Source organism: Mesoplodon mirus, assembly GCF_964341445.2.
Source record: "Mesoplodon mirus genome assembly, chromosome: 10".
Taxonomy (NCBI): Eukaryota; Metazoa; Chordata; class Mammalia; order Artiodactyla; family Ziphiidae; genus Mesoplodon; species Mesoplodon mirus.
In genome coordinates this window covers 87,996,552-88,024,391 of record NC_138986.1, presented here as the reverse complement: position 1 = coordinate 88,024,391, position 27,840 = coordinate 87,996,552, and the positions used below count along the sequence as shown (strand labels likewise).

The window sequence follows — 27,840 nt, the reverse complement described above, 5'->3', positions numbered from 1 at the left end:
AGCTCCCAGAATACAAGGACAAACTCAGAAAATGCTGACAAATTCCAGAATTCTGGAATGGAAGCTAATAGAGTCAACAGATGATAAGTACTGATTAATCAACATACACAGAAATTCTACAGAGGTGTTGTGCCCCAGGAAATGGTTTATAAATGTTATTAGAAATGAAGCTAACAAGTTTTTCATGTCTCCTAAGAACACACAAAAGATTAAAATGTACTATAAAGAAGCTGAAACCTGCAGCATTGTTTCAAGAATGAATTTAATGGAGTTAGGAAAAGAAGACTAGAATAAGCATTTGACAGTAATTAAATAGCACTACGTAAGGCAAGCAATGCTACACCTAGTATAATCTACACACAAGTAGAACTAATTCTCCTCCAGAAAGCAAGGCTATCTAGATACCTTGTATTTATTAATTGTATTTCTCAGGGATCATGGCACCAAGGTTCTGAGAAAGGACTTTTAGTATTTTCATTATTGGGAAAAGCATCCCTTCAGGTATAAACAAATTACTCCTTTGGTTTATATAACTCTTTACAGTAAGTGTCAAAATATAAATAATAATCATTTCTTTTTTATATTAAAAAGGAAATCAGAATTAAGTTTGACAAGATCTTTTATATGTATAAATGTAGGAATAATAAGACCTTACATTTATATATATTTTTTCAAATAACATTCATTATTTTGTCCTATTCATAGCATTCACTGACCTTGTTTGATTACAAAATGGTGCTTACTTTAATAGACTTGGAAAATGGGGGAAAGCAAAAAAGAAAAAAATAAAGTTCATTTTAGTTTATAGTCTTCAATTTTTTTCAGTTATAGAGAGGAAAAAAAACAGAATCATATATAGCTTTATGCCATTTTCACTGGATAACACAGTATGAGCATTTCCCTACATCATCAAACATTTGTTGAAAGCAACATTTTTAAGGTTGTACAACTTTTTTAGATTATGAGTGTCCCATGATTTCTTTAACCATTGTCTTACTGTTGGGGATTTATTTAGGTTAATGTTTTACAATATTATAAGTTACACTACATATGAATCTCTGTTTATTTGGTATAAATTGAGAAGAAATACTCTTTTTGGCTTTGGAAACATACTGCCAAACAATATCACTTTACAAAAATATGTAAGTTTAAGTAATGCTTAAAAAAATTTTTCCAGAAATTCTTTGAGTGAACTAATAAGAGAAAAAGGACACTTCTGATCAGTTAATTATCTTTGCTATTTCATTTATATGCACAATAATATACATTTTAAAGTTAATTTAACTTCACGTTCAAGTCAAATGTTGTTTGATCAACTAAGTTGTGTTTCTACCTAGATCAACAATTTTATCTTTGCATTTTAGAAAGGATAAATAATTAATATTTTCTTCAATAAAATACTTAGAAAACAGAATCCACCCAAATAACTTGGTAACGTGAATTTTAAAAATGCAAGTACCTTGACTTCTTCACATAATTCAGTAAGTCGCGCTTCCACATCCATTTCCTCTGAAAGGAGTAAAGAGTAATTGGAGGAAGTATCTCAATGTTAGATCTGTAAACTGTTTTTGAAATTATAGAAATAAATTAAATTACCTTTAAAAAACAAGAAGGTTGCAAAATATCCGGACTATATTAAATGAGGTAAATTTCAATGTAATATATTTTTCTAAACTCATTAATCATGCAGGTAATGTGACAATTAGTAAATTCTATGTTCTGATTACAGGCATACCTCGAAAATATTGCAGTTCGGTTCCAGACCACTGCAAAAGAGTGAAAACTGCAATAAAGCTAACTACATGAATTTTCTGGTTTCCCAGTGCATATAAAAGTTACATTTACACTATACTGTAGTCTATTAAGTGTGCAATAGCATTATGTCTAAAAAACAATGTACATACCTTAATTTAAAAATATTTTATTGCTAAAAAAATGCCATCATCTGAGCCTGCCGTGAATTGTACTCTTTTTGCAACAGTAACATAAAAAATCACTGATCACAGATCACCATAATAAAATAATGATAATAATGAAAAAGCTTGAAATATTGAGAGAACTACCAAAACGTGATACAGAGACACAAAGTGAGCAAATGCTGTTGGGAAAAATGCTGCCAACAGACTTGCTTGCCGTAGGGTTGCCATAAATCTTCAATTTGTGGAAAACACAGTAAGCGTGAAGTGCAATAAAGTGAGGTATGCCTGTATTAAGTAGCGGGTTTCTGTTCTCATAAGAGGCTAACACTGTCAAGGAACTACTGACTATACACCTCAAGTAACTTGCACAACTGCATCCCAGAAAAGATAAAACACACAACTAAGGTTTTATTGCATTTCACATATTATAAATTCCAGTGATCTTAGTATTTTGTATTACATATGTACATGCTTCACTTTTTACAAAAGCTTCGCTTTTTACAGTAGCTATAGTTCAAGTCAAAATAATTTTTATAACCAAAACATATAAAGCATGCCTGGAATATAAGCTGTTTAATGAAAATGAATGACAAAATCCTTTCCAACAAAAAATAAGTTTCTATTTTAGTTTAATAAATTCAGTTTTCTATCAGACAGTCTAAAACCGCGGCAATTTTTCCCATATAATCCTGACTTATTTAATGTATGCTACAACCATTTACAAAGGGGGGGTGCAGATTAATTTACAATCAAAATGGTAATAGTTACAAAGGAGTACAGAAACTAACAGAATAGAAGACTTATTAGTTACTTTTTGCAGGGAAGACATTTCGCTAAAGCCTGAAATATCATGTTTAGATATACTCAGTTTTTCTTCAGAAATCAAACTAAAATGAGTTCTCCTAAGAGAACTCTAACGGCATAGCGTCAGCACACAACATTCCACAATCTTGTTGCTGTAAGGGAGTTTAACTGATCATTCTCACACAAAAGCAAGAATACATTCTGTGACATCCCTGAATTCATTCATCAGCTCACTGTCTCGTAAAGTATACTGAACTGTCTCGTAAGGTATACTGAATGTTTACTACTTGATAAAAGAATGATAAACATTTAAATTTCATAAAATAAGCAGTTACACTGATGTGCTGAACACAACCAACCTATGATGGGAACAACAAACACTCTGTTGGTAACTAAAACCAGGAGGACACACAAATGTTTTGGAATTCACAAAATATATAAATTACCCACTGATAACTACAGAAATCTGCTGAGATTTCAAAAATCATTTCACCGTCAGGTAAATCAGTGGCTTCTAATGTTAGGTTTTCCAAAAAAAAAGAAAAAATCTGGCAGACCCTGTATTAAAATCATAACTTCCATATGCCAACATCTGTTTTCACATTACTCATGATATTTTCCTTTGATAGAAGAAAATCAGCAAAATTGGTCTTAGTAGGTTACATATCCTACCTATGAATTTTTAAAAAATGAAAATAAACTTTTTAGAGTTTTGATACACTTTTCTCATCTTTACATACAAGAGCCTAAGTGCAGAAACTGGTCCATTTGCATTACGGTTTGTGAGAGCTACTTCAATGCAAACACCTTCAGGGATGCTTAAATGCAAAACTTAACTTCAAAACCTCTGAGATGAAATGATTTCAACATCATTTAGGATTTTAACTGAGTTTAATTAATTTTTCTTTTAAAAATGCCTATATATCTATTTATACAACTTTAGAGAAATGTATACAGGTTATTTTCTTACGATTTTTCTTTTCGGCCGCACCATGCGGTGTGATCTCAGTTCCCCAACCAGAGACTGAACCCGGGCCGTGGGAGCGAAAGCCTGGATTCCTAACCACTAGGCCACCAGGGAGCTCCCTACACACTTTGCTTTACCTTGGCTCCTCCTGCTAATTGAAGGTGGCAGCTTAGAACACATCTTTCCATATTTTCAAATATATACATATATGAGATCTGGAGTCACTGCTTTCCAAAAATCGATGTATTTTACAAACCTGCTGCAATTTGCTTTTTTTCTCTCAGCAGTACTCCACGTAAATGGGATATGCATCCCTAAAGCACTTTTTTCAAATGGCTGCATAATATCCCTTGGTGTGGGTACCTCAAAGTCCATTCTTTGCTGAATGATGGGAATTTATCTTTGTTTTCAGTGTTTTGCCACTAAGAATACTGTGATCAACGTGCGTGTACATATACTGTTACATACGAGTACTCCTTTCCGTGCTACAGATGAACAGAAATGGAGCTTCTAGGTCGAAAGGTAAATGCATCTTAAATTTATCTTTTAAATCTATCCACCCTCTCATCTACTCATTCATTCAACAGATATTCATAGCATAGTTGAGATAATGCCAATACACTGCTAGGAGTTAAGGATGAAAGATATCTCAAAAAAAGTGTTATTTAACTAACTTCACTATGTTTTAGTTTTGAATCAAGTCTTTTCCCACCCAACCAAATACTGGGCCCTTCTTTATATAGGCCTCATTATATGAGCAGCGTTTTTAAAAATTATTTAGCATGCTCACATCTAAATTGATAGGCTGACAATACAATAGTTAATGAGAAGTATATTTTTATTGCTAAAAAGAACACTAAACCATGTCATAAATGACCATAATTTCACACCATGAATTCTTCAATTTTATAGTTAAGTTACTTAATGAGAATATAAAATTATATTCTAAAATAATGATCATAAATAAATCTTCAACCTTTCTTTTTTCCTTCCTGATAACAAGATAAGTTTATCGCTTCACAGTTTTAGTGAAAACTGACCCACTTTAAGTATTTCTGGGCTAGTTTTCATTTGAGAAATGTGGAGAAAGATTTTGGCTCCTTAATTTCCTTTTGTCCATACTTCTGAAAACTGAGAAACAAATGCTGTGATTTAATTTTATTTTTTATTTCTACAGCTTTTCGTAACTTTAAAAAAAAGTAATAGCGATGGTCTATTCAACACCAAGTAAAAACATTCAATATACTTATGGAAAGATAATAAATTAAGTACTATTGCTATTCAAGAACAAAAGTCTATAACATATAGGGAAATATATCAATAAAATAATGAGATCACAATATTTCCTTTCAAATGTTTAACATATCTGGATAGTGGCAACTTAATATTACTGTATTTTGCTTTTTAAACTTAGAACAATAAAAAATAAATACAAATTGACTCAAAAAACAAAGCCAGATACTAAAGATGCTTCTCTCTTTACTTCTGTAATGCATGAAATTAGCTTCAGTTTTTAAACCACATTTTATTATCCTTAGCCCTACCCAAAGACAAACTGACTTTGAACAAATTTAAGGCATTACCATTAAACCAACAAATTCTGTCAATGAACATGGTTTCCAAAAAGTGCTCTTTGTAGGAACTCTAAAATGAATATGTTAAAAGCCAAAGAAATCTTTGTATTTAACATTTCCAGTTTTAAATGAAAACTTCAGTATTAAAATTAATCACAAATTAACCAAAGCTTACCTACAAACCAAATTGATTCTAACAGTAAGTTCTTACATAAGGGTGGTAGGAACATACAATATTAAGAAATACATATTTATGAAATTTGACACTAGTTTAAAGCAAAGTTTCCTGCTAATTAAAAGGGATTATTTACTTAACCTATTTGTAAACGTACCTAGACAGGTGTCTTTCTGGGTTGGTGGCTGTTTTCTTCTGAGAAGGCGCTCATAAAGGACCTGCATGTTGGCCTTGGCTAGTTATAAGGATTGCACACAGCACTAGTTACTATACTCCTTTTACAATAAAATTTATTAGAATTTTCCAATTTGTTATTAATAGTTTTAGTACTGCTCCGATAGTGCAGTTAGATTAGAACACTAAAGCAAAATCTTTCAGTTAGTTAATTAGCTTATTAGAATTACAAATGATGTACATTCACGTTTATGTTACCTTGTTCTTTTTTCTTTTTAAGTGTATGTGCCACTCAACATTTCATAATCCAATATTATTTTTGTTTTAATTTCTTAAACTCAGAATTTTAGAGTTGGCAGGGGTCTCAGAGATCAGCGAGGTCAACCCCCTGCCTTTACAAGTGTAGAGACCGGGGCCCCAAAAGGTTACATGACTTGGTAAAGCCTAGATTCCAGAATCCCTGACACCCATTTTCAGTAAGAGTTCCTTGCACCAAACCAATATTTAACTGTATGTCATCAAAAAAATGTACATCATTCATCTACGAGAAAAGAAAAAGACACAAGCAGAACAGAATTCAAGGCATTATTTTTAAAAAGGGAATAGAACTTAGATACACTCCTCACACCATGGTGGAATTTAAGACTTTTAAATATATACATATTTGAAAACTCAAGAAAAGTGCTAAATAGTAGAAAGAAATAGAATACATCCTCTAATCAAGAACTACTTTACAAACATACTAAAACTGGTGAATATAATGATATTTAGTCAACAGTGTTTTACAGAAATATTATCTAGTGCCTACAATCTAATTTTGCTAGGATAAAAATAAACAATGTTAATAGTTCAGAATATGCAATAGTTTTTTTTGAATAGTTAATAATATTTTTAATGTTTTCCTAGAATATGCATTCAAGAATAAACTAAAATTCACAATAAATAGAAAATATAAATAATGAAAAGTTTAAGAATAACACAAGGTATCACTGACAAATATTTACTGAAGATGAATCTTGAATTTAAAAATCCCTAGGAAACTACTATAAAGTATGTGCTGATGTCTATGTACTTTTCAATTATCAATAAAAACTGTACTGTGCTAATTCATTCATTCATCCATTCAACAAATATATTTTGAGTAAACACCATGTGTAAGGTACTAATAACTTTATTCTACCACTATTATTTACTTTTTTGAAACTGAAGTCTAGGGGTTTGCTTTAGAATTTTATTTTCTGATAAAATATTTTAAGCAAATAATTTGGAATAAAATTGATATTCATTTAGTAACTGACTCCTGAAATTAAACATAAGGGCTCTTTTAATTATGATATTTTCTACACTATATTCATAAGCCCAAAGTAATATACATGTGCCATAAAAGCCATCCTTACCCCAAAGTTAAAAACCTTAAAAATAAATGAATTATCATACTGAAGTTAGATAAATTAGTGCTAATTACTGTCTAAGCTATTTGAAATAAATCTTTGCCTTTGAAAAGAGATGCTTGTTTCCTTTAAACATTATTTCCTTTTGTACAGAAATATTTTTTTATAAGTTAAAATGTGGTTTAAGTGTTTTTCCATTCGGAAACATTACACGTTAAAACTCTGAAAATTCTGTGCACGCAGCATGGACAGGCCCACCTCACACGGGGCTCTCTGTACTAACCCATAAGAACCCCACCCAGCTGTGGGAGTCTCTCCTGTCTCTCTCAGTGCTGAACTGACTCCTTATTAAGGGAAAGGGGATGTCAAAGCTCTTCAAAGACCTAGAAGAGGCCTGCTCTTTCCTCAGCACTTTGCTCAGCCCGAATGAATTCCTCCGTTAACCAGTTTTCCTTGTGGAGCTTCCTCACACCTTCTGCTTTCTGGATGCCCTCCTCTTTCCTTCCTGATGCATTCAGCACATCTGGACCCCTTCAATCCTCCTGCCCTTAGAATGGAAACCAGTTTGCATAAACAGTCCCAGTTACTTACAGGTAGTAAGTGACAGCAATGGTGCACACATGCAAATGCAGTCCTGAGAACCACACGATGATGCCTCCACGAATTCAATATCCAAACTACTAACAGATTCTCCTACAGAAATGCCATTACACACGGTTTCTGTGTCATACCACTACTTTTCAGTAACATGCTATTGCCCTTCATTAACATTATGGTTTAATAGTTTTGTGGTCTGACCATTAAACCTAAATTAACCAAAATTTATCATATAATTCTCCTAAGAAAATGTGTTTGAATCCCAAAGAACCAAATTAAAAAATATATGAAGCATAATTTTTCCATTAATTGAGGATTAGTGATAGCTAAAATTAGTTCTATTCTACAAACAATTCTTTCATTTTCAAAAAAGAACACTTTTAACAGTTTACATTTGAGGCATTGGTCTCTTAAAGGATTTTCCTAAGGGAAATAGAAGATTCTAAGTACATGAAACAGCAAGGAAAAAGAATATTCCAGAGAATAGTAATCAAAAGGTTTCCGTACTACCATTTTTGACTTGAGGAAGAATACATGAGCAAGAAAGAACAAACATTTTCCTACTGCTTGTAAAACTGGGGATACATTGGGATCCTTGAATTAAGCATTCTAAATAGTCAACTGAATGATATCTGTTTCTAGTCAAGTCAGGAAAAGTGTGCACTGAACGGACTGATAATGAAATTAATCCAACCCGTGGGAGCATCTGCTGACAGGCAGTGGTACAACAGCCAGCCTGTTCTCACAGCTGAACATCAGTGAGGTACAGATCACTTCCTTACAATTCTTTTGTATCTCAAGATAGGCAGTTATAAAAACGGGCTAATTAGTCTCAAACCCAAGAATTATTTTCAGTAACTGACTATTTTTGATAGTGCATCAATATTGTTAAAAGACTGAGATCCTTGAGGAACAAAGAAATAAACAAGAACAGTGATTAATTTCAGTAAAATTTAAAAAGTAATTTTGATTTATTCAAGTACATAATGATGAAAATAATTTATTCTAAAGAGATAATTAAAATGTGCTTTTTATGATGAGCTATTAGCTGATATTTGAAAGTAAAAGCTCATAAAACTTTCATAAAATGTCTGAGTAAAAACATTTTTGCAAATCTCAATAATTTATCTTCTGTGAAGTGATATATGTATTTTGCAAACTACAAGTGGTATACAAAATCAAGGCAATATGATTTTTTATTATGTATTACAATATACATGCAGATATTAATGTCGGACAAAAACCGAAGACTGGTGTTTTAAAATTATTTTTAAAAATTTCAGAATGTTAAAACTGAGTAATGTTATTATTTTCTGAAATGAAATAAAAGAAATAAGATCTGAGATCACTTAAAACCAAACATATTTTAAAAAAAGGTCCCAAGTACCTACAATCTGCTTAGGCGGTTAAATATTTGGAAGTATGGATTTAATTTATCTTACCTAATCTAACTAATTTCTCTTCCCTATCTAATAATTCTATGGATAATTACATTTGTTTTCTAGTAAGCTTTCTGCTTGTATTCTAAGAGAAGTAGTAATATTGAAATACTGTTCAAAAAAATCTACCAAAGGACTCATTTCAAACTTAGCACCAAGAAATTATTTCTCAATATCATACAGGTTTTTTAATTTCAGAAAGTAATTATCAAAGATTGAAAAAGATGAAGTTGAGAGAGAAGCAAAAGTGAAGCACATAAACCTAGTTTTAGTACAGAAACTATGGCCAAGCTGGTTACTAGCAATATGAGAATGAAGAGAGTGCCTTGAACTAAAGCAGAGGTCTGGCTACTTTCAACATACCCAGTTCTAGTTTCTGACAAGAGGGAAGCTCTTCCGTTACCGTAATGAAGTAGCTGTGCAGCCCCTTGAAGGCCAGCAGGAGGGTGGCGCAGAGGGTGTAATGGAAACGGTAGGCGTGACGCAGGAAGGAGTCTGCAATGACGAAGCTGAAGCCCTAAACAAGGAGTCGATGTGAGACACACTGTTAGTAACCGAGAGTCTAAAAATAGCACCCCTGAAGCTTAGAAAAATAGAGGATTTACAAATCACAGTTAATTCTAAAACGGATAAGAAATCTAGCAATATCTTAGGGCGTTCCTCTCGTTCACACAAGTAATTTAAACACAGGAAACTTCGACTGAGTGGTACTCCACTTCTGTAGTCTGAGCCCCCTTTTCTTTCAGGGGAGTAATGGCTGTACTCATACTGCTGCGAGCTGGGTCTCAACTCTGGCAGTGACTCTTTACAAGCGCCTTTGCAATGATTCTACCAGTTGTATGAAGGGAGCAGGGGGAGAGAGTAAGTAATAAAAAAGGCCCCGGCTGTCAAAGGTCTCTATCCATCAAGTCTTGTAAAATCTTGAAGTATCAGGTTCGTTTTCAAAAAAACAACTGGAACCAACCAATTTGTTAAGATCATATTTAATTAGATCTGTAAGTTGTTGAGCTCAAATAATTAACAAAAGAACGATCACATTCACAAACATAACAGTTAAAACAAATTTCATTCAAAGTAAGACAGAAAAGAGGATTTATAAATATATCAGTTCTTACGTCTGGTGATAACTGTTTTGTGTAGTTAATACCAAAGACCACACTTTCAAGAGTAGGAATCACAGAATCTTTGTTTTGTGCTGGTGCATTTCTGTTTAACCAAGTAGTCTTCACAGGGCGAGGAAAGCTGGAGGAACAAGCATCACATTATTACTGTCATAGGAGTCTATTTATAGTGTTAAGTTAAATGTTTACAAAAGAAAGTCTTAGAGGGACAGAATAAAAAGCAAGGGCTTTGCAAGGCTATGATTTCTAAACTCTTCTTAAAGTAACTTTACAATTTTTCCTTTAAGAATTTGAGATAAAGTACTGGCTAACTATATGAAGGCCAAAGCATTTGACTGGTTGGCAGCTTGGCAAAAGGGAAAAGACAAGAAAGTAAATCAAATGTACCATAAGCAGAGAGCAGCCTTCATTTGCAAAACGAATTTGCTTCGCAAAAATGAAATATCTAGATCCTAGCAACGAGGGTGTCGCAAGTCACTGGTAAATACCACGTGCTATGAAGTGTTTCTTAAAATTGAGTCAAAGAAGCTGTACTTAAAAAAATCAAATATAAGAAACAAGTTATGCAAAAAACAAGCAAAGTCTTAACCTCAGTTACTTTAAATAATTGATTTAATGTCTATAGTTGGGTTGATCATAGAAATTGTTTTATATAAATATAATATTTAGGGACTTCCCTGGTGGCGCAGTGGTTAAGAATCCACCCACCAATGCAGGGGACACGGGTTCGAGCCCTGGTCCGGGAAGATTGCACATGCCGCAGAGCAACTAAGCCCGCAAGCCACAACTACTGAGCCCACACGCCACAACTACTGAAGTCCGTATGTCTAGAGCCTGTGCTCTGCAACAAGAGAAGCCACCATGGTGAGAAGCCCGCACACCACAATGAAGAGCAGCCCCTGGTCACCACAACTAGAGAAAGCCCGCGCACAACAACGAAGACCCAACGCAGCCAAAAATAAAAATAAATAAATTAAAATAATGGTTAAAAATGTAATACTGTAAACTAAAATTTTTTTCATCTAGTTTAGAGGACTAAAAAGTCCAGCTATAACAAAACTTCAGGAGAAACCCTGCATTTATAGAAGCATAAATAGTGAGGAACACTACCGTTAACAGGACCCCTCTACCAGCGTGCCACCAGCAAAAAGCCTTCCTTCCCCCTGCCTTGCTTTTCTTCCCGACCCTCTCCTTTACAGGCAAAGAAGGGCACAGCTCTAGCAGCGAGAGAGAGGACATCAGAGCCCAGGGCAGTGACGGAAAGAGCAGCAACCCCAGTTGTCGCAGGTGCCTCAGTCTCTTCTCCCGTCGCCAACCAGAGCCAACAGCTAGTCCTCTTGGCTTCTGATTCTGAGCCAAAAATGTCCTCTCCTTGCAGTGAACGGTCTCTAGGAGATGAGCCACCTCTCCCCACCAGTCTGTGCAAGAGCTGCAGTACCGCAGGAGGAATCACACACCGAGTCACCAGGACGAGCTCTCTGTACTCAGCGATTAGAGAGCAGCACTGATAACCCGAGCTAACCGCTAGGGACTGTTTGCGCATTTCTTCCGAAAAGAATCGGAGCCATTGTTATAAAGAGAAAGGAATGCTTGAAATAGCTTCGTTAGAGATTCTTACTGAAATTACAAAACTAAGAAATGCGGAAAACTACAGGAATGTATTTTATAAACAGATTAAAAACTTTTAGATTAAAACCTAACAGGCTATTCATATGTATACTACTTATTCGGAAGTTATATTTCAAAAAAAATACTTTCCTGTCAAAGAAGTTTCGTTGAGTTATCATGCTGTTAAATATTAATTTAGTTAATCAACACCTAAAATTGTCTTGAGTAAGTTTATAATAAAATTATATATACTCATAGGAACACTTTCCTGTTTACAAAAGTTATAGCAACTGAGAACAAGCTCTCAAAGGTCTAACAGGAAAGACAAAAATGGCAAAACAACTAGTTCTAGATCTTACTACAGAATAAGGAAGGCAAAACAGGCCATCTGGAGAAACAGACTTCTTCCTGGCCCCATGCTCTAAAGACATCACCGGACAACACAGGGGAAGTGGGGCTCACAATTTTTACAGCAACGTAAAGACATGCAACAGTCTGTTACTTGGGGAAAATATGTTAAATTGTCTTGGTTTTCTATAAATTCTGAAGTAGGTAATTCTACAAAATCACCTACTTAGTTTTCTGATAAGTCAGTTTAACATCATAACCCGTAAGCATCATCCCTAACATCAGTTGCTGGAATAAAATTTGCATCAGAAATTGTAAAGTAGTTCAGAAGTCAAGTCAATTTGGAGCCTTTTCACATAAGTTACTGATTTAAAAGTGTCTATCTGTTACCCATGCCACAAGGATGATGTCTTACTGTAAGAACTAAAGAGCTTGAACTGTATTCTTACATTAATGAAAGACAACCCATCTCCCCATGGAAGTGAGCAGAAAAAACAATTATCCCAATGAATTTATTATGATCCAGAATATTATGTAACTTTAGGCTAACATGATATAGTTTAAAATGGCTTATTTAGTAAAGATCCATAAAATTGGTTATTAACTTAGAAAACAAGCATTACTATATAGATTTAAGAAGATAAACTAGTCTAGAGAAAAGACACAAAAACTATGAAAAAATGAATACACTTTCCCAGAGAATGAATAGTTACAGTCAGCATTGCATAAAAACAGAGGTGCAGACTAAACAATGCTGTATGGTTATTTCCATATTGCATTACTTTTCTTGGTCAGTTTATTTGATAAAGAATGCTCCATATTTTTGTAATAAAGAAGTCATCAATCTAATGTTCCCATGCTCTTATATTTTATTAATACTTTAGTATAAAAATGAAAGTATTTATTAAATAAGTGTGATTTTAGAAATTCCTATTTCAGTTATCTTTATCAAAGTATATGTTTTCATTATGAAAATAAAAGACACTATGTAATTAAGGAGCAGGGAAGTGGTTACATTTACCTTATTAGTGGCTGGTGTAGTGCAACCAATGATGCATGGACTGTCACAGACACGACAGAAAGGTGGAAGTAATCAAACATGACATTGACATGGTGATGGAGGCCTCTTTGGAGGCTAAAGTGCAGCTTCAGTGTTCGGCTGCTTATTAGCTGCAAGGCGTTCAGATCATCTGCCCTATAAAAAGCAACACATTTGCTTATTAGTACGAAAATTTAATAAAGGCCAACATTTTATAGCATAGTTTAAACTATCAAAATCTTTAATTACTTAATTATTTTTTAAAAACAGAATCAGAATAATTTTTAAAGCATCACATTTGCATTAGACAGTAATATGAAATCTAACAATACGAAAATAACCAGATCTTACTTCTAGTTTTCTAACCGTACTTACAGTTTCCATGTTAACGGACTGTTTTTCACTAATGCCCCTACAAAATGAGTCTTCTTTGATACTTTAGGAAATACTCTCATCTTAAAATTTTATTCCATAGGGAATACTGTTTATAATAAAGTTGCAGTACAGTGTAGGTCAAATCCTATTGTGATAAATCCCAAGAGGTGTTTAAAATTATTTTTATGGTACAAAATTTTGTTATTAAGTGTTGCTCAAAAATAAGCAAGTATCAATAATTGGTATATATTTTATTACAGATATTTAATCTGTCATTAGATTTATACATACAAAAATTGAAACAATGCCATGAAAATATGTCCAAATGTGTATCTATTTTTAACCAATATGTACATTATAATTACCTACAGCTAATTAACTATTTACTCATTTCAGCTTACTCCACTTACAGAATTGACTTGGTCTAAAAAAGAATCCCTCAAGGAATTCCCTGCAATAAACAAGTACTACAGAGGAGCAGTAGCCACCACGTAAAAAATTCTTATTCCTCCATGGTAGTAAAGAGGACATCTCACAAGCAGACCTCTGAGAAATGTAACTGCTTAGACATTTATCCCACATGTAGTCTGAATTTATATACAATTTTCAAGAAGTATTTCGACAGGTACATTTGAAATGATAAAAACCCCCATGAAAGTAAAAGAGTAAAATGGATCTCTGATTCTTGTTTTAAATGAATACAAGCACAGTTTGTCCCTAAAATGTATGACTGTATGTCCAGATGTGTGGACAAGTTCAGGGTACCAGTCCTAAAACTTCTTCATGGACTCTGGAAACAACTGTTAAGTCTAAGAGTCATCAGTCTTGATAACTCTCTGAATATCAAGAGAGGCCCACCTGAAGGTGGCATCACTCATGCCACCAAGAAAGATAAGCCAGTGATGCAGTGGAACAGAGCTCGGTTGTGTTTACATGCCTCAAGGCAGTGGTATGGTATCAACCGTGCAATTTCTAGAGTCTAGGAAATTGTTTCATGTTTCTTCAAGTCATCTGACTTTGCTACCTGGAGGTCATGGAATCAGCATGGGCACAAAAAAGTAGGCCTAACCATTCCCATGAGACTCTCCCAGAAGGGAGAAGGAGTCCAAAATAAAGAAGGGGGTAGGCTGGGTTCTAAGAAGAAAATGGGGGCTCTAATACAGATAGATAACAGTCATGAGTAACTTAAGATTTTTAATTGTTTGATTAGCCTACTTACGAATAATCTCCATCTGTGAAGTGCAGATCCAAGGATAACAGAAAATTCATTTCCTCAAGGGTTTCTTCAATCTGAAGAGAAATTATACTATGAGCTGCCTTTTGAATATTTTATAGAAAGTTAGAAATATGTCTTGAGGCTTTACAAAAATATTTATCTAAATATATATGAAGAAATGTTTACCTTTTTTTCATCCAACAACATTTTAACTTTGAAGATCATGACATCATTTAAAACAACTTCCTCATTTTTATACAGAATTTGAAATGTTTTACTGCAAATCAGAGAATCATGAACTGAAGCTGGAAAGGCTAAAGTCATACCTAAAACAGATAAGACAGGTAAAAGGAAAAATACAATACAATTATACTTTTACTTTACTATACATTTGATTATATTACTCCAATGCCATTATTTTATATAGCAGTATTAGAACATTTCTGAAAGTTTATTAATTACTATGATAAAAAATGAATAAATATGGCTTCCCTGGTGGTGCAGGGGTTAAGAATCCTCCTGCCAATGCAGGAGACACAGGTTTGAGCCCTGGTCTGGGAAGATCCCATAGGCCGTGGAGCAACTAAGCCTGTGTGCCACAACTACTGAGCCTGCGCTCTGGAGTCCGCGAGGCACAGCTACTGAGCCTGTGTGCCACAACTACTAAAGCCCGCGCACCTAGAGCCCATGCTCTACAACAAGAGCAGCCACCGCAATGAGAAGGCCACGCACCGCAACGAAGAGCAGCTCCCGCTCGCTGCAACAAGAGAAAAGCCCGCGCACAGCAACGAAGACCCACTGCAGCCAAAAGTAAATAAATAAACAAATAAATTTTAAAAAATTTGTTAAAAAAGTGAGTAAATAAGTACCTTATAACCATTACAGAACTCTTATACAACTTAATCTGAGAAGGTAAATGACAAATCTCAAGGTAGATATTTCAAGAGTGAACAATTGATCTGTATACCATAGAAGAAAGCAATTTAGTTTTCCATAGCTGCCTAGTGGCTTTTGTCCTGCTTGCTGGGAAGTAACTTCTAAACTCTTGGAATAAAGAATTTGGTTGGCTTTTGTCCCTAATTCCTGAGAGTTAGCCTGTAAATCCTTAGAATTTCCCAACGACAGGAGTGTCTCTGTTATTCATGGTGGCCCAGATAGTTTACAGTAAGGAGATGACTCAGGATGGGGGCTGGCCACACCAGTGAGACCAACCATGTGATTGGAAAGTTGGGGTTTTGAGCCACATGCTGTAAGCCCAACCTTCAGAGCAGCGAAAGGGGCTGGAGACTGAGCCATGTGGGTGATGATTCAATCAATCGTGTCTATGTAATGAAACACCAATAAAAACTCTGGACACTGAGGCTTGGGGTAGCTTCTCTGGCTGGTAATACTCTCTACATTGTCATATATAGATTTTTCTGGGTGGGTAATGCATCCTGAGCCCTTGGGGGGATAACAACGGACTTCAAAAATCTGGGACCCTCCCAGACCTGGCGCTGTGCATCTGTTCTTTTGGATGGCTCTGATTTGTATCCCTTTGCTATAACAAAACTTTAATAATAAGTAGAGTGCTTTCGTGAGTTCTGTGAGCTGTTCTCGTGAATTACTGAACCTGAGGGGGTAATTAGTAACTCCCAATTTGTAGCCATGTGACCAGAAGCAAGGGTAGCCTATGGATCCTCAAGTTGCAGCTGGTGTCTGAGGTGAGAGCAGTATCACGGAAAACTGTGTCCTTTACCTGCAAAGTGTGGTCCACCTCTGGGCTGTTGCGTGTCAGGTCATCCCAACAGCCCACTTGCTATCTTATTACTCAATCCTCCAGAAATAACATGATGGGAAAAGGAGTCAAAGAACCTGGAAATGTTTAATCTAGAGACTATGCACAGTGGGCATCTCTGTGGGCAGGGAGCCCACAGTGAGATACCAGAGTCCACCTGGAGTAAGGTGGGCGTCCCTGCTGGGGTGGCCTGAGGTCTGAGCCTGTGCACGTGCCGAGGGCAATCCAGGTAGAACAAGGTACTGGGAGCCCAAGCAAGATGAGGGGGCAACTGCATGGGAGGGGACTTAAGGCTGTGGGGGAGGAGGGGGTCCTGGCAGAGGGGAAGCCTGGTACAGGGTGCAGGAGTCCCAAGAGGAGGAGAGAAACTTCTCTCGGGGGGTGAAGGTGGGTGTGGGCAGCAGAAGCCGGATACACTGCAATGGAGCCCGAGTGAGGGGAGGAGAATGTCCCTGCAGGAGGAGCTCCTGGCAGGAGGGCTGAGCAAGTCCGGGTGGGATGAGGAGGGTGTCGCACAGGGATGTGGGCTGCAGGAGGTGCTGAAGCCTGAGATGTGGATGGATGCATCGTGAGGGAGGGAGGCAGTGACAGGAGCTGGTTATGGAAGGGGCTGATCAAGTGAGAAAACACACCAAGGGTCAGGAGAGCCAGGTGCCCTACTGAGACCTTTCAGGGAAAGAAGGTCCACAGATGGAAAGGAGATACAAATATAAATCGAATCCTGCGGTTTTGGACTAAACTGGACTAAAAGTAGAAATACTCACGTGAACTTGTGGTTTTTACCACGAGTAAAGGTAATAAGTGCTATGCAGAAAGATAAAGAGAGGAAAGAGGGTGAGAAAGGTAGCAGTTTTAAACAGAAAAGTCAGGCAACGCTTCATTGAGAAGGGGACCTCTCAGCAAGGACCAGATCCCCACATCCTCTCCCTGCTACAGGCCTCCTTCACCTGAGGAGTCTGGAGGTTTGTTCCCCAGAGAGGACAGAACAGAGGCCCTCTGAACGGGAAGTCACCTGGCAAAGCTGAGAGCACGAAGGTGTAAGCAGAGGCGTTCTGAACCCTGAACACCGAGGTGCACAGAGCTCTTCCTCTACTGGGTTCCCAGAATGCTGGCAGTTAAAAGAGTCTTACTCTCCAGGAAGGAAACAGGCTAGAGTCTTCTCTGGCATTTCAAGAACTGTAAAGAGCATAAGATCTAACCCTATTTGCAAGGCAATAAGCCAGCTGGCCACAGTGTCATGGATGCTGGCAAGAGACACGAGACTCTGGGGTCAGGGTTTCAAGTTCACCTCAGTTGCCCTTGTTCTCACTCCCCCAAGTCACATGGGGTGACACAGGTGGATACCACGCATGCATAGGGTTTGGGTCACAGTTGAAGAACTCTAAGCTTAGGAAACCTTGAACTTTTTTAAGGAGGTATAAGAAAACCTGTCTAACCTTTGAACTGGAGGGAGACCTTATCTCTGTCATACTGGACAGTAAACAAATCCACCTTCTGCTCCAGACAGAGACACTACCTACACCTCCCAAAGCTCTTCACTACAGCAACATCCTTAAAAAGATGGTCTGGAACAAAAGCCTTTCAGTGTCCTTGCTCACAAGATGTACGGAAACTGAGAAACCATGGAGAGCTACTTTCAACAACATGTAGGGTAAAATCTCAGCTTCTTCACAGTTCTTGACATGGGGAATCTGACCAGGCCAAAATATCTATAATAGATCTGTTATGTAAATCTATTTTAATAGATAAGATCTCAGATACCGACTTCACAGATTCCTAGCAATCAGCTCACCAACATCACCCTAATGTGACACTCGAAGACACAAGTCCTATGTGTGCTCTCTGAACGTCCAATCAGCCTCCTTTCAGTCACGTGCAGATAACTGACGACTATCAGACAGCTGAAGAAAGCTTCTAACATGCAAGTTAGAAACCAAAACAGAGAAAAAGCAACTTGTAGAGAGAAATAAAACTAAAAAATCAATCAGTATTGTTCTTAGAGAAAAAAAAATCACATTCATGAAATAGGAAAATGTTGCTATAACTGGGGGTGGGGGTGGGGGAAGGATGGATTGGGAGTTTGCAATTAGCAGATGCAAACTAGTATATATGGAATAGATAAACAACAAGGTCCTACTGTATAGCACAGTGAGCTATATTCAATATCCTGTGATAAACCATAATGGAAAAGGATATAAAAAAGAATGTATATATGTGTATAGCTGAGTCACTTTGCTGTAAGCAGAAATTAACACATTGTAAATTAACTATACTTCAATACAATAAATTTTTAAAAAGGAAAATGTTGCTATAACAAAGGATCAGTCATAGAACAAAAGAGCACTTGAATTTTAAAAGAAAAAATGGAATGAGATGAAGTGAGGAAAAGGAGTGGAGAGAGGAAGGAGAAAGAGAGATAGACAAAAAAAGGGAGAAAGAAAAGCAAAAAGCTCAAAAAAGCAGTTACGGCTGAAGAAATAACCTAACAAATACAGCAAAAAGGAATAAATGGAAAAAAAGGAGAGGAAAAAAACTAAAAATTAAGAGAACCAGTGAAGATGACCCACCATCTAAATGGCAGATGTTCCATAAAGAAAGAACAGAGAAGACAGATGGGAGAAAATGATTAACAAACTAAGAAAATTTCCCAGAACTGAAGTACATCTGCTTCCAGAGGAAAAGGGCCCAATGAGTACTGAGAGACCAGAGGTACATCATTGTTTGCCATTAGGGCAGCCAAAACAAAGAGAAGATTCTACAAGATTCTTGAAAAGGGAAAAGGATCACATATAAAGAACTAGCAACCAGAAAAGCTTTGAAACTCTCAACAGCCAGGCTGCAACCCAAAAGCCAATGGAGCAATATTCTCAAAATTCTGAAGGAAAGAGTTCCAAGCTAGAATTCCATACTTAGCTAAACAAGTGTAAGAGCAGAATAAAGACATTTTTAGACACTAAAGGTTTCAGAGATATGTATTTCCTACACCACTTTCCCCAACAAGATAATGGAGAATAGGCTCCAACAAAATGAGAGAGTAAACCAAGAGACAAAATGGGTATTAGGAAACAAGAGCCAATGCACAAGGAAGGTAGAGGGAATCCCTAGGAAGACGTGAAGGAAGATTCCAAAGAGGTCCTCTGTCTTAAGATACAGAGGTGACTGATCAAGATTGGATCCGTGTGCTCAACAGACAGCTGCACTGAAGTCTATCATCTGAAAGACCTGTGCTGCCATGGTGCCATTTTTTAACCTAAGGACAGATTAAAAGCTTGGCCAGATTCCTTTCAGCCCTTGGTTTGCTTGAGGGTGGACTAAGAAAGTTTCTGCCCTATAGCCTAGATCATATGAGGGCAGTCTTTTCCCCTCACAGAGGTTTTCTGCTTTGCCCTACTCCTAAGAGTTGAAGGAAGGAAAACTGAACGGTAAGTGTAGCTGTAAACCAGCCTATTCCACACGTTGGCTATCTAATACTCCACCATGCTGCGACCTTGGCAGGAACCCTGAATGTGTGAGTTCACACAGTACTCTACCACGCTGCGACCTTGGCAGGAGCCCTGGATGTGTGAGTTCACACAGTACTCCACCACACTGCGACCTTGGCAGGAGCCCTGGATGTGGGAGTTCACACAGTACTCCACCACGCTGCGACCTTGGCAGGAGCCCTGGATGTGGGAGTTCACACAGTACACCACACTGCGACCTTGGCAGGAGCCCTGGATGTGGGAGTTCACACAGTACTCCACCACGCTGCGACCTTGGCAGGAGCCCTGGATGTGGGAGTTCACACAGTACTCCACCACGCTGCGACCTTGGCAGGAGCCCTGGATGTGGGAGTTCACACAGTACCCCACCACGCTGCGACCTTGGCAGGAGCCCTGGATGTGGGAGTTCACACAGTACCCCACCACGCTGCGACCTTGGCAGGAGCCCTGGATGTGGGAGTTCACACAGTACCCCACCACGCTGCGACCTTGGCAGGAGCCCTGGATGTGGGAGTTCACACAGTACTCCACCACGCTGCGACCTTGGCAGGAGCCCTGGATGTGGGAGTTCACACAGTACTCCACCACGCTGCGACCTTGGCAGGAGCCCTGGATGTGGGAGTTCACACAGTACTCCACCACGCTGCGACCTTGGCAGGAGCCCTGGATGTGGGAGTTCACACAGTACTCCACCACGCTGCGACCTTGGCAGGAGCCCTGGATGTGGGAGTTCACACAGTACTCCACCACGCTGCGACCTTGGCAGGAGCCCTGGATGTGGGAGTTCACACAGTACTCCACCACGCTGCGACCTTGGCAGGAGCCCTGGATGTGGGAGTTCACACAGTACTCCACCACGCTGCGACCTTGGCAGGAGCCCTGGATGTGGGAGTTCACACAGTACTCCACCACGCTGCGACCTTGGCAGGAGCCCTGGATGTGGGAGTTCACACAGTACTCCACCACGCTGCGACCTTGGCAGGAGCCCTGGATGTGGGAGTTCACACAGTACTCCACCACGCTGCGACCTTGGCAGGAGCCCTGGATGTGGGAGTTCACACAGTACTCCACCACGCTGCGACCTTGGCAGGAGCACTGGATGTGTGAGTTCACACAGTACTGCACCACACTATGACCTTGGCAGGAGCCCTGGATGTGTGAACTCACAAAATATTCCAGCACACTATGGCCTGGAAATGTGGATTCACACAAGTCACGCCTGACCTTGCCCATTAACTCCCCTAAGGGATCCTGAACCCTTTCAGTGCATAGAAAGCACACCATAACCCAAGAACTGCTCAGCTTTCTCATGGGAGCAGCTTTCCCTCACAGCTGAGCTTGTGCTTGCTACTCAGTTTTTCCAAACTCAACCGGACACGTCCTTGGCATATACTCATAGATAATGAAACTATAAGCAAAACAAAAGAATGATTAACACAGACGTCAGGAGGGTTACACAGGGTGCTTTTATAGTACTAATAATATTCTGTTTCTTAAATGAAGGGTTGGGTACCTGTGTGTTTATTTTATCACTTAATAAAATAATGTTTTACATTATCTTGAAAATGTCTGATACATTTCACAATAAAATTTTAAATGCTTAATGCATTATCTATGTCATGCATTGTTCTAAGCTAAGTAGACCAGACCAAACCAAAACAAACCAAAAAACCACCTTCCCTGCCCTCACCTAATTCTGTAAATTCCATCTGCACTAAGTGTGACAGAGGACAGAGTGCTGTGGCATCTCATAAGATGAGGGTGAACTTTGTCTGCAGAGTCAGGAAAGGCTTTGGTGACAATACAGCATTTGAGATGAAATACCATGAAAAACTTAGTCAAAAGAAGATGGAAGGGAGGAGAATTTCAGGAGGAAGGAGCAGAAACTTCTTGTTAGCAACTACTCACAGCTATAAAAGAGGAAATCGACAGTAACACAATAATACTGGGGGACGTTAACACCTCACTTACACCAATGGACAGATCAACCAAAATGAAAATAAATAAGAAAACAGAAGCCTTAAATGACACAATAGACCAGATAGATTTAATTGATATTTATAGGACATTCCATCCAAAAACATCAGATTACACTTTCTTCTCAAGTACGCACAGAACATTCTCCAGGATAGATCACACCTTGGGTCATAAATCAAACCTCAGTAAATTTAAGAAAACTGAAATCATATCAAGAATCTTTTCTGATCACAACACTATGAGATTAGAAATGAATTACAGGGAAAAAAACGTAATAAACACAAACACATGGATGCTAAACAATACGTTACTAAATAACCAAGACATCACTGCAGAAATCAAAGAGGAAATCAAAAAATACCTAGAGACAAATGACAATAAAAACACGACGATCCAAAACCTATGGGATGCAGCAAAAGCAGTTTTTAGAGGGAAGTTTATAGCTATACAAGCCTACCTCAAGAAACAAGAAACATCTCAAAAAAACAATCTAACCTTATGCCTAAAGGAACTAGAGAAAGAAGAACAAACAAAATCCAAAGTTAGCAGAACAAAAGAAATCATAAAGATCAGAGCAGAAATAAATGAAATAGAAACAAAGAAAACAATAGCAAAGATCAATAAAACTAAAAGCTGGTTCTTTGAGAAGATAAACAAAATTAATAAACCATTAGTCACACTCATCAAGAAAAAGAGGGAAGACTCAAATCAGTAAAATGATAAAGGAAAAGTTACAACAGACACCACAGAAATACAGAGCATCCTAAGAGACTACTACAAGCAACTCTATGCCAATAAAATGGACAACCTGGAAGAAATGGACAAATTCTTAGAAAGGTATAACCCTCCAAGACTGAACCAGGAAGAAATAGAAAATATGCACAAACCAATCACAAGTAATGAAATTGAAACTGTGATTAAAAATCTTCCAACAAACAAAAGTCCAGGACAAAATGGCTTCACAGGTCAATTATGTCAAACATTTACAGAAAAGCCATCACCCATTCTTCTCAAACTCTTCCAACAAATTGGGCAGGAAGGAATACTCCCAAACTCATTCTATGAGGCCACCATCACCCTGATACCAAAACCAGACAAAGACACTACAAAAAAAGAAAATTAAAGATCAATATCACTCATGAATATAGATGCAAAAATCCTCAACAAAATACTAGCAAACAGAATCCAACAACACATTAAAAGGATCATACACTATGATCAAGTGGGATTTATCCCAGGGATACAAGAACTCTTCAATAAACGCAAATAAATCGATGTGATACACCATATTAACAAGCTGAAGAATAAAAACCATATGATCATCTCAATAGATGCAGAAAAAGCTTTTGACAAAAGTCAACATCCATTTATGATAAAATCTCTACAGAAAGTGGGCATAGAGGGAACCTACCTCAACATAATAAAGGCCATATACAACAAACCCACAGCAAACATCATTCTCAATGGTGAAAAGCAGAAAGCATTTCCTCTAAGATCAGGAACAAGATAGGGATGTCCACGCTCGCCACTATTACTCAACATAGTTTTGGAAGTCCTAGCCATGGCAACCAGAGAAGAAAAAGAAATAAAAGGAATACAAATTGGAAAAGAAGAAGTAAAACTGTCACTGTTTGCAGATGACATGATACTATACATAGAGAATCCTAAAAATGCCACCAGAAAACTACTAAAGCTAATCAATGAATTTGGTAAAATTGCAGGATACAAAATTAATGCACAGAAATCTCGTGCATTCCTATACACTAATGATGAAAAATCTGAAAGAGAAATTTAGGAAACACTCCCATTTACCATTGCAACAAAAAGAATAAAATACCTAGGAAGAAACCTACCTAGGGAGACAAAAGACCTGTATGCAGAAAAGTATAAGACACTGATGAAAGAAATTAAAGATGATACCAACAGATGGAGAGATATACCATGTTCTTGGATTGGAAGAATCAATATTGTGAAAATGACTATACTATCCAAAGCAATCTACAGATTCAGTGTAATCCCTATCAAATTACCAATGGCATTTTTTACGGAACTAGAACAAAAAATCTTAAAATTTGTAGGGAGACACAAAAGACCCAGAATAGCCAAAGCAGTCTTGAGGGGAAAAAATGGAGCGGGAGGAATCAGACTCCCTGGCTTCAGACTATACTACAAAGCTACAGTAATCAAGACAATATGGTACTGGCATAAAAACAGAAACATAGATCAATGGAACAAGATAGAAAGCCCAGAGATAAACCCACGCACCTATGGTCAACTAATCTATGAAAACAGAGGCAAGGATATACAATGGAGAAAAGACAGCCTCTTCAATAAGTGGTGCTGGGAAAACTGGACAGCTACATGTAAAAGAATGAAATTAGAACACTCCCTAACACCATACACAAAAATAAACTCAGAATGGATTAGAGACCTAAATGTAAGACCGGACACTATAAAACTCTTAGAGGAAAACATAGGAAGAACACTCTTTGACATAAATCACAGCAAGGTCTTTTTTGATCCACCTCCTAGAGTAATGGAAATAAAAACAAAAATAAACAAATGGGACCTAATGAAACTTCAAAGCTTTTGCACAGCAAAGGAAACCATAAACAAGACGAAAAGACAACCCTCAGAATGGGAGAAAATATTTGCAAATGAATCAACAGACAAAGGATTAATCTCCAAAATATATAAACAGAACATACAGCTCAATATTAAAGAAACAACCCAATCCAAAAATGCGCAGAAGACCTAAATAGACATTTCTCCAAAGAAGACATACAGATGGCCAAGAAGCACATGAAAAGCTGCTCAACATCACTAATTATTAGAGAAATGCAAATCAAAACTACAATGAGGTATCACCTCACACCAGTTAGAATGGGCATCATCAGAAAATCTAGAAACCATAAATGCTGGAGAGGGTGTGGAGAAAAGGGAACCCTCTTGCACTGCTGGTGGGAATGTAAACTGATACAGCTACTATGGAGAACAGTACGGAGGTTCCTTAAAGAGCTAAAAATAGAATTACCATATGACCCAGCAATCCCACTACTGGGCATATACCCAGAGAAAACCATAATTCAAAAAGACACATGCACCCCAATGTTTATTGCAGCACTATTTACAATAGGCAGGTCATGGAAGCAACCTAAATGCCCATCGACAGATGAGTGGATAAAGAAGATGTGGTACATATATACTATGGAATATTACTCAGCCATAAAAAGGAACGAAATTGGGTCATTCGGTCAGACATGGATGGATCTAGAGACTGTCATACAGAGTGAAGTAAGTCAGAAAGATAAAAACAAATATAGTATATTAACGCATATATGTGGAACCTAGAACAATGGTACAGATGAACCAGTTTGCAGGGCAGAAGTTGAGACACACATGTAGAGAACAAACGTATGGACACCAAGGGGGGAAAGCGGCGGTGGGTAGGGATGGTGGTGTGCTGAATTGGGAGATTGGGATTGACATGTATACACTGTGTGTATAAAATGGATGACTAATAAGAACCTGTTGTATAAAAAAATAAATTAAATTAAATTAAAAAATTAAAAAAAAAAGAAACTTCATTTATTTCTTACTTCATATGGTATTAGGTACATGGTCAGCACTTGTGGAGAAATTGGAACTTGTGTGCACTGTTGGTGGGAATGTAAATGATGTAGCTACAATGGAAAGCAGTATGGAGGTTCCTCAAAAAATTAAAAGAAAACTACCATATGATCCAGCAATCCCACTTCCGGATATTTATAGAAAAGATTTGAAAACAGGGTCTTGAAGACATGTATCTGCACGGTGCTGTTCATGGAAGCATAAATGTCCATCAGCAGATGAATGGATAAAGAAAATGAGATATAAGATGGAATATTTTCAGCCTTAAAAAAGAAGGAGGTGGGCTTCCCTGGTGGCGCAGTGGTTAAGAAACTGTCTGCCAATGCAGGGGACACAGGTTCGAGCCCTGGTCCAGGAAGATCCCACATGCCACGGAGCAACTAAGCCCATTTGCCACAACTACTGAGCCTGCGCTCTAGAGCCCACGAGCCACAACTACTGAAGCCTGTGTGCCTAGAGCCTGTGCTCTGCAACAAGAGAAGCCACCACAATGAGAAGCCCACACACCGCAAAGAAGAGTAGCCCCTGCTCACTGCAACTAGAGAAAGCCCGCGCACAGCAACCGACCCAACGCAACCAAAAATATATAATAAATAAATTAATTAATTAAAAAAAGAGAAGGAAATCCTGTCATACGCTACCACATGGATGAACCATGAGGACTTATAATAAGTGCAATAGGTCAGATGAATGCTGCGTGATTCTACCTACACGAGGGATCTCAAATCGTCACTCACGGAAGGGGTAAGTACAAGAGTGGTTGCTAGGGGCAGGGAGCTGGGGTAAGTGAGGAGTTCTCGGTACACCATGTTCAACGTACAGAGTTTGTCAAACAACAGTGTGCGTACAGTTAGCAACACTTAACACTTAAAAGTTTGTTAAAAGGGGAAATTTCATGCTACGTGTTTTTTAACCAAAAAAAGAAAGAAAAAAAAAAAGAGTGCTTTACTTTGGAGTGTTAGTAACCCATGGCAATTTATTTAGAGAGAAGCCCTTGAGGTTTTCGTCCTAAGGTTAACATTAATTTCCTGACATTCTGCACTTGGGACTGGGGTGCCCAGTTGACCTGATTACAGACCTTTAATTTATCCCTGTTTTCAGGCCCACCTCTCACTTTCCTTCATCTGCTATTCCCATCTGCACACTTGCAGGGAAAGTGTCCCGAAAAGGTAGTTCAGCTCCTACTTCTGTTTTCTGTCCTTCAAAATTCACTGAAATATTTTTGTTATTACTTCTTACACTCCTCCATTGCTATTACCGGAGAGTCCTGGAAACAAGAAGACCCAGACATATGTGGGTACTCAGTTTATTGTCTTGAGTCAGAAAGCCTCCCTGCTTTTTAACACTTATTTGATGACAACCTCCATCCATGAGGTTAGGAACCACATAAACATGTTTCATTGCTTTGATTTACCAGTGAGGACCATGTCTTACACATAATAGGCACTCAGCAAGTATCTATTGAAGAACTGAACTTGCATCTAACTTCTTAATTTAGTGCCCTATTTCCTTGTTGAAATGACTCTATTTTCACTTTGCCTATCAGTCGTCTGCTAACCCAAACATCAAACCTACACTTCGAGAGACTTGTGATAGAGGCCTACAAATACTTCCATTAAATCATGATAATTTAGATTTTATTCCTATCACCATCTTTCTGCATTTCCACTTCTTTTGGTTAAACAGCTAGCATTGGTATCTCTCATTTATTCTGTGAACAAGTGAGCATTCATTCAACCACAATTTGCCGGTAAAATACCGAGAACTAAGAGATATGAACATAAATAAGAACAATGCCCTTATTTTCAGAGTTCCCTGTCTAGTTTGGATAGAAACATTCAAGCAAATAATTGCAGTACAATGTGATAATCTCCTAATTCCTTATTTCCGGAGGCCAAAGCAAACGGCACTGTAATTATCACTGTCTCTTCAGCCAGGTAAAAAGACAACAAATGGCAGTGACAGAAGGAAGCCACTGAATCCAGGGAAAGGAAGTGGAGGCTTGTGATGCCAAATGGACTCAAGTTTCATAATCTATGCAAGAGTTTATTGAAAGAGCTAACCTTCTGGTGAGTTTTCCATTCACAGTTCTTGAAATTATTCAGTTCCTGATAACAGTAGTGGATTAGTGACATAATATGAATTGTTTCTAGCTATATATTTCTTTAAACTCTCCTCATTTTTACAAGCATTTTTCTTTAATGATTCTTGTTGTTTGTTTGTATTA

At 37.6% G+C, this 27,840-nt stretch overlaps 1 protein-coding gene across 8 annotated transcripts in view; it reads right to left on the bottom strand.

Annotated features, from left to right (window-relative positions):
- FAM135A (family with sequence similarity 135 member A) overlaps positions 1–27,840 on the bottom strand; it is a 116,757-nt gene that overhangs the window by 46,948 nt on the left and 41,969 nt on the right. For 7 of the 8 annotated variants that reach the window (XM_082634158.1, XM_082634162.1, XM_082634157.1 and 4 more), the window contains 7 exons: positions 14,934–15,073; positions 14,751–14,821; positions 13,139–13,312; positions 10,156–10,282; positions 9,404–9,557; positions 5,597–5,674; positions 1,460–1,509 (listed from right to left, as the gene is read on the bottom strand). In XM_082634158.1, the coding sequence (XP_082490284.1) occupies positions 1,460–1,509; positions 5,597–5,674; positions 9,404–9,557; positions 10,156–10,282; positions 13,139–13,312; positions 14,751–14,821; positions 14,934–15,073 (794 nt within the window). Of the gene's footprint in view, positions 1–1,459; positions 1,510–5,596; positions 5,675–9,403; positions 9,558–10,155; positions 10,283–13,138; positions 13,313–14,750; positions 14,822–14,933; positions 15,074–27,840 lie in introns of those variants that run through there. The other variant, XM_082634163.1, reaches the window with a different exon arrangement.